This window comes from Triticum aestivum, chromosome 2B (assembly GCF_018294505.1).
Source record: "Triticum aestivum cultivar Chinese Spring chromosome 2B, IWGSC CS RefSeq v2.1, whole genome shotgun sequence".
NCBI lineage: Eukaryota > Viridiplantae > Streptophyta > Magnoliopsida > Poales > Poaceae > Triticum > Triticum aestivum.
The window spans coordinates 69,698,711-69,706,820 of NC_057798.1; the positions used below are offsets into that span (position 1 = coordinate 69,698,711).

The following is an 8,110-nucleotide window of genomic DNA, read 5'->3' on the forward strand; positions in this document are numbered from 1 at the left end:
CTAGGATATGTTAGCCATATAATGTACATACGACGGTCCGGCGGTTTAATTATGATATTAGTTATATGCAAAAGACCATATTGCTATTTTTACTTTTTTTAGGGTAGGAGGGGTGTAAAGAAGCAGGTCTCTATTACTCACTCCGTCCCATAATGCAAGACGTTTTTTGACACTAGGGAGTAATTATTAAGCGAAGTAAATAAAAAAGCTAAGCAGTGCCAAAATGTTACAAGCTGTAAGAAAAATACCTACGAGTAGGTCGACTTCTTTCACAAAAACACCTTCAAGAATGGATAATCGTCCACACGTCATCCATTGCCGAGACCAGCGAATGAAGACCGGCACCACAACAAAGACAATGTCTTCAACAAGATAACGACGCAAGTTCGTCATGGTCGAGCGCGACTAATAAATTAGGACCAGGACAAGAGTTTTCACCCCGGATGAAGCGGTGTTTTAATGGGCATCTTGATCATAGATCGATTGATACTTTGCAACTACAAGTGCCTCGCGCCAGGCCAAAAAGGCACCTTAGACCACTAGCACAGCTGTCCGATGGCCACCCATGTCTCAGCGCGAACATGGCGACTGTCACTCCACACACCAGTGCGAGTCATACACTCATACTGCAGGATTCAGCATACCATCGGAGCCGCTGCCCTGGTGCAAGAAGTTGGTGTGGAACTGCCGCCGGTGCGTCTCTTGAAAGTCAAATCGTGTCATCCTCATGAAAGCCATATTCTGTCAAGGGCAATTCAGATATCCTGCATGCTCAGGTTAAGGATCTTGTATAAACAGTTGCAGTTATCCAAGAAGGCGGCCATCCTTTGCTGGAAGAAACTCACTGCTTGAGGGAAATAACTCTTCTAAAAGTGCATAAAGGTCATGCTTCCAAGATTTGCAGGAACAAGGGGAGCATGATCAGCCTAGACAGGTACCGGTTGCATGCGTCTCATTTGCCCTGCGCCATGATCCTTCATCCTTGAGCAAGCGCTGGCAGCATCGCGGTGCTGAAAAGGTTGAGAACATTTATTAAAAGATTTACACGAGTATGTCACAAATGATTCTCTGGTGATCTGATGAATTTACCATTTCATGATTTACTGTGGAGAGCCTCTTTTCTTTGTGAAACTATATGGGGCATTGATAACAAACTGCATCGAGTGATCATGGTTGAAATGAGGCACGAGAAACATGAGCAAGCAGACAAGCTTCGTCCCTGAACCGCTGTCTCTCCAAAACATAGAATCTCTAACCTTCCTGCCTGTTTGCAAGTCAAAGCGGTTCGGCGTCGAGCTTCAAGTCTTCTGAAGATGAGTGAGCAAATGTTTTGTTGCCACTGGCACAAGATCTCCGCACTGCACATATCAACTCGCGTCGACCTCTTGGTCTGCTTATCCAGGTAGAGAGATGTTTTAATGGTCGTGTTTGATTATGTGAATCACATAACCGATGTTGACACAGAGTAGCTACCAAACCTGATGTTCTAATCCGAGAAGCTCTAGCTCCAAGAGAAGAGAAGGTATTTCTTTTGCCAACAGCCGTACCTCTGCAAAAGTGCCTCTCACACATTATACGTATAAAACACAACACTTCTTCATCACACATTATAACAACAACAAAAAAACTAGCATAAAACAAGTGGCAGCAGAATGAGCTGTTTACGATCTTCTACTACGTAGATATTCAAAAAGCTTTTGACGTTCCTTTGAATATTCTCCATTCCACTGTCTACTGGTAAATTTCTGCATGGTACCTTCTGTTTCCTTATCCGCAGCCCTTCTGCTGGCAGCAGATAAACTGGCCGATGCTTTGGCAACATCCCCTGCATCAAGAAATCTTTTCTGTTAATCAAGAAGCGTGTAAAAACAGCAAGTCAAAGTCTGAGCAAAGGATGACTACAAAATCACAGCGACGGTCACTTTTGCAGGTTGATTTTTGTCAAATATCTTAGCCATACCTATGCCCTCTTATTTGTCCTGGAACACAAAAATTGACCATTATTTTATCTATTTAGCTTTCAAAGATTGTTTGTGGAAAATATAGTAATAAAAACATTTGTGCATGATAAATAAAGATACATTTTTGTATATTAGCAGTCAAAGGAGAGAAAAGATGTGGAAACGTTTCCTCAAATGGCATGCTTACGGTCGGATATAGCACCATGTATATTTATCTATGAACACAGATGCATATCCTCCGCCTTTATAATGATATTTATTCAATCTTTGAAGTTCACTTAACATTGTCCTTCGTAATATGATGTCTAGTTCTTTTTTTCTGACAGCATCCCACCATCACCACCACTACAGGAAACCAAATGTTCTGCAAATCGATTTCTACACCAGTTCTCTGATCTTCAGTTAGAAGAACCGCTTTACAAATGCAACACAATTTACTATTTATTTTCTTACCAAGGCCTGGAGACCGAAGAATTGCTTTATCAGTTCACATACGACTCACAAAGCAAAGTATTGAATCTAACATCTATCTTTACTACCCTCCTATTCCACATCATCACCATCACCATAAGTGTAACGGTCCTGAATTAACTAGCCTGTGAAGTCATGTTGTCACAAAACAAGGATAAAACATGGAGACTTTTACCCCTAATTAGTTGGTCCTTCCGACCACAGTAAACCAAAAAGTAACACCATAACGCCCTTGTTGGCCTTACCCCTTTCCGAATAAAAAAGGGGGTGTGTCCTATTTACAAAAGTAACTACAGTTCTAGCCATCTTGAACTCCACCCTCTAAACAATCACCATACTTCCCTTCTGAAAGCTGACATCAGATTTGCTCGGCAACTACCAACATAATCCATCTCTTCAGTTTGCTAGGCACACATATTTCCACATCATCAATTCGACCAACGAAATTAGTTATGTGTCACAAAACCATTAGAAACTTCCTTCAAATACGAATGAAATGGTGTACTTTTTCTGGCAAATAAATGCATATTTCATTATACAGATAACATGCAGACTCAAAGATAGTCATAGTGACATCAAGCGGGCATATTACCTGAAGATTTATAATTAATATATTTCGAGATCTCGCTGATGCAACTGCGCATGAAAGTGAAATCTTTCCCCGTAACAAGCTTGGCCACTCCCTGCAGAAACTTCCTCCTCATGTCAACAGCAATAACTACTTCCATCTGGTCTTTGGGGCTGGCCTTGGACAAAAGGTAGACAACATCATCGTCCATACTCATGATGGGGAAAGCAGTGATAAGTCTTGGCAGCAATGCTTCTGCCTCTGTGGGCTGCAGGGGCCTCGGAAGAAGCTTACAATGCATTGGGTCGACGACAGTGAGGTCATCGACATCGACGGTGTAGTCAAAGTGCCAGTTCTCCCGTGAAGCAATAGGGACAGGCAAGCTCCATGTTGTGGCCTTCCAGCCACCAACGTCTTCATCGTCGTCGTCGTCGTCGTCGTCTTCGCACTGCTGTTGGCGGAACCATTCCAGGTAGGACTCCGGCTCCGGGGGGTGGCAGGTTTCAGTCGTCTTTGTAGTAGTCGGCTTCCTTGGCAGGCAAATTTCAACCTCGACATACTTGATGACGTCTTTCTGCGGGCTGACGGTGATGTCCCGAGCAAAGTAAGGGCCACATCTGTGGTAGATTTCCCAGTTACCCCTTGCCGGCAGCAGCAGCGGCACGTCCCGGAGCACAGGCTTTTCATCGAACACGTTGCAGACGAGGATGCCACGCCAGAGATCAACCCAGCCAACGGCGCCGCCTCCGAGCGTGATCGCCTTGGTCGTCTCATGAAACCGCTTGGGCTCCTCCACCGGGCAGACGGTGTCCCTCAGTGGCTCCTCCACCGACACCACCCTAGCAGTCCACCCCTCGCCGGCCCTGGACGAGCGGTAGAGGTAAAGGTTGAAGGACATCTGCGGCTCGTCGGTGAAGTAATCATCGATGTTCCTGAGAGCGGCGATGGCGTACTCATCATCCTCACCGCAGCGCAGGAGGGCGACCTCGCTGTCGTGGAAGAGATTGGGGTAGGGGTGCGGGAGAAGCTGGAGCGAGGGGCGGCGAGGGTGCGCCGTGTAGAGGAAGTAGTCGAAGAGGCGCTCGCCGGCGACGGCCAGGGGGTCGACGCAGAGGCGGAAGAGGACGAGGTCGGCCTCCGCGCCGATCAGCGTGGGATCCTCCACGAAGTCGGCGGGCACCAGGCCGGGGCAGTGGACGCAGAAGTGGGAGACGTGGGGCGGAGCGGCGGTGCAGAAGGTCACCTCGACGGGCTGGCCGTTGCTCCCCAAGGTCTTGGCGAAGGTGGCGTTGCCGCGTTTAGCGATGTATCCCGCGGTGTCGAGGAGGACCCAGCTCGGGGCGCCCTCGGCGACGGGGAGGATAGGCGGACTGACGACGGCGGTCATGGCGTGCGACCGGCCGGGTCGATCGACGATGGAATCGGAGGGGAAAAAGAGGAATTTTTGGGTCTAGGGTTAGCAGTGGCGGCTGGCAAAGAGATGAGAGGAGAGGAAGTGAGTGGGGAGGGGATAGTTTTTTTTTAGGGTGGGGTGGGGAGGGAGAGTCCGGGGCGCTCATGTTTTAGTGGGCTGCCTATTAAACTGGTTTTGGAAAGCTTTTATGGATCGGTTTTAAACTTTTCATTATTTTTCTTCTGTTTTTCTGTTTTGTTTTTTTATTGGTCTACTTTTTTTGCTTTTTTTTAATACATGACTATTTTTCAGTGCCCATTTCTGCATTTTCCGTACAAACGTGGGACGCATTTTTGTACATGGTAAACTTTTTTAAATACATATTGAATATTATTTAAAATACATATTTTGACTACATGTTAAACATTCTTCAAAAACATGTTGAAATTTTTCTTTGAGTGGCAAGAAACATTTTTTTAAACTACACAAACAGTTTTTTTTTTCATTATATAACTTGTTCCTTTTAAATGTCACAACCATATTTTTGAAATGCGTGAATATTTTTTCAAATAGGAAAGCTTGAAGCGCCAGTGCATAGCGGAGTCAGGGTAGATCAAATTTGACATAGGATGAGTTCATAAAAAGAGATCTGATGGACTATAATATCACCAAAGACTTAACCATGGACATGGATGTGTGGAATTAAGTAGGCTATCCAGGTGCTGGAACCATGACTTGTTTTCGGACTTTCGGTATCTTATGAGTTTAACTCTAGCCTACCCAACTTATTTGGGACCAAAAAAATAAGCGAACAAAACCTGTATATTTTTGTACAAGCATTGTTGGCCAAACCCTAATCTGATTTACACTATTGGACTATACGGTCTAGATCTAGCGGACTGTCCGCTGATGCATTTTTCCACTTCTTCCCCAAACCTATATACCCCTTCACCACTCAGTAGAGGAGTTGACCACTCCATATACACTTGATCAAATGTCCAAATCTAAGAAGAGGCTCCCTCTCACTTCCCTACCACTGGATCAAAGATTTCTTGGGGGATTCTTGAGAATTTTGAGAGAGATTTCACACAAGCATATCAAATCCTCCAGTCTCTTTTGACCAAAGTGATTCATGATTTGAGCTGGTCTTTAGCATTTCCCTTTTGTTTTTGTTGCTCTTGGAGGTTGGAAACTCTCCAAGGAGATAGGATTACTCCAGCGAGGAATCAACTTGTGATTTACACCCGGAAGGTTTGTGAAGGTTTGAAGGTTGATGTCCTGCAAGCGTACATGATTTAGTTATAGACTTTTCGAAGTAAGAGCAACGATCTCATAGGGAGCACATGAATTGAACTTTGTCTCTTGTAGTGACTTGTAATATCGCGCCTGCAAGTTAGTTGTGATAAAAAACAAAGCGGAAATGAGAGGTTAACTTATGGTCGGTTTCGGCTAGGGCGTTGCGGGGCGGTGCATATTAAATCATGCTTCAACCAATTCTTCCAAAAATCTTGGTAGGGGAGGGGGGCATGTCCCCCTTCCTAAAATTCCAAAATGGTTTCCACTTTGTATTGAATACTAATGCTCTAGCACTTTAATGCTATTTCCAGACTACTTCTTAGAATTATGACAATGTTTAAACTAAATTATCTCCCTCCTTGCCAGATTACTTTACATATAATATATTTTTAAAGTAAACTTTATAAATTTTTACCAAGTTTCTAAATCCTTGCCATGTCCCCTGCAAAGTAAATTTTGTCATAATTTTCGGTCATGAACTTGAAAACATTTTGTAGAAGCATAGAAACTTGCTTTGTCATTCTGTGGGTGTGGTATAAACCCTCCGCGTTGTTGTGTGCCACTTGTACCGCAGAACCCCCTAGCTCACAAAGGCACCCCACTGGTACCCTCTCAATGTTGAAGATCTTCCTCGCCTCAGGATCCCCTCCCCCCCCCCCTACACACAGGTCATGTGGTGGCAAAGTGGGACATACCCGTCATACTCGCAGGAGTAGCAGATATGCTGCTCTTCATCTGTTGGTAGAGACATTGTGGCTTCTCCATCTCGGCATCCACTCCGACGCGCTCGTCGTGGCCCCTTTCTAAAATTCCAAAAAAAATGCACCACATATTTAATTTTAGCACTGTTTTGATGATGTTTAGACTAAATTATACCCCCTCCTTGCCAAAAAAAGCATTACCTATGAGAAGCAGTAGCTAGCTCATAGCGTGCTAAAATTATAGTAAATTGTACGTGCTTTGCACGTCATTTAAATATATATAAAAAGCATGGAAAAATACATTTGAATATGTATTTCTTTTTCTAGAATCATACTGAACAAGATCCAACTTGATTCTTACCTCTTTAGAATCCAGATTGTTCTAGCCTCTTTTTGTTAGAGTATCAAATAAGTACGTGGATAGATACTTCTAGAACACATGAGATGATAGAGTTGGGTTTTGAATTAGAAGGCCACATGGCAGTATCCTATGAGTTAAAAACTATATCCAATGGATGATAATGTTCGGATTTGCCATCTCTTAACTGTCGGATGGGCATATCCAACGATTAATATTTGAAGCTATTAGCATACTATATAGTGGTATAAAAATATGTGGTACTCTCAGATAATGCATTTGAAGGGGACATTTAGGTATAGCTGGCACGGTAAATATAGGACAGTACTTTTTTTTATGGTAATATAGGACAGTACTAGCTTTGAAGGGGCCACGTATTTTTTTGGTTTCTTATCCTCACCTAGAAAGACCTATAGAACCCGGCTCGAGCGAGGATACTCTTGTACTCCGAACGCCCGATAAATATAAAACATTTTTGTAAGCTATGTTTGGGACGCAGAAAATAGCATAGTGTGTTTGGTTAGAGCTTCTTCAACAGCGGCGCTAGAAATCATGCGTGGGAAATAGGCGTTTTAGCGCGCACGGAGTGGTTTCGCGCTCTCCAACAGATGCGGGAGATTTCGACGTGAGGCAAAGAAGCGCGCGCGAGAAAAAACGGCCCGGCGTGCGGTAGTTTTGGCGCGCGGCGTGCGGCGCGCTCTATAAAACACGCGCTTGAGCCATCACAACCGCACACTCGAGCGCCCGACCGCCCCCTTCTTCCCCCCGCCGCCCTCTTCTTCCTTGCATCCGTCGCCCCGCCGCCGACATGCCGTCGGAGCAGCTCCGGCTACCGCAGCGTCCGCATCCCCCCTTCCGACGTGTTCGACGCGGAGATCCGCTCCGATGGCACGCGTCTCAGTCTCGAGACGTTCGAGACCGCACACGAGGCCGCTCGAGCGTACATGATAACCCACCAGTATAAGGGATCGTTTGTAGCCTTCTTCAATAAATAAGAGTGTCAAACCCAACAAGGAGCTAAAGGCATAACAATATTCCCTCAAGTTCTATCGACCACCGATACAACTATAGGCACACTTAACGCTTGCTTTATCTTTATGAAACTATTTTGTAGGAGTGATGCTAGAACTACTTTGCAAGAATAAAATTACGAGTACTTTGCGAGATAATAAAAGTTAGTTGTTTAGTAAAAAGGTTTTTGTCAACAAGAAAGTTATTTGTCCCTAGGCAATCGATAACTAGACTGGTAATCATTCTTGCAATTTTATATGAGGGAGAGGCATGAGCTAACATATTTTCTCTATTTGGATGATATGCACTTATGACTGGACCCCTAGCAAGCATCCACAACTACTAAAGATC

At 44.5% G+C, this 8,110-nt stretch overlaps 1 protein-coding gene across 3 annotated transcripts; it reads right to left on the reverse strand.

The window, feature by feature from the left end:
- Positions 1-226: 226 nt before the first annotated feature.
- Positions 227-4,526, reverse strand: LOC123043526 (uncharacterized). 3 transcript variants are annotated; one of them, XM_044466006.1, is made up of 6 exons: positions 3,025-4,526; positions 1,757-1,825; positions 1,479-1,549; positions 1,257-1,390; positions 1,090-1,154; positions 227-1,010 (listed from the first exon to the last, which is right to left on the reverse strand). In XM_044466006.1, exons 1-5 carry the CDS (start codon positions 4,385-4,387, stop codon positions 1,094-1,096), a joined length of 1,698 nt encoding a protein of 565 aa, XP_044321941.1. In that variant the 5' UTR covers positions 4,388-4,526; the 3' UTR covers positions 227-1,010; positions 1,090-1,093. The 3 variants fall into 3 exon arrangements, with proteins under 3 accessions (XP_044321941.1, XP_044321940.1, XP_044321942.1); XM_044466005.1 differs by having other exon boundaries at positions 1,090-1,390; XM_044466007.1 differs by lacking the exons at positions 227-1,010; positions 1,090-1,154; positions 1,257-1,390; positions 1,479-1,549; positions 1,757-1,825 and adding an exon at positions 1,846-1,979.
- Between the last annotated feature and the right edge of the window lie 3,584 nt (positions 4,527-8,110).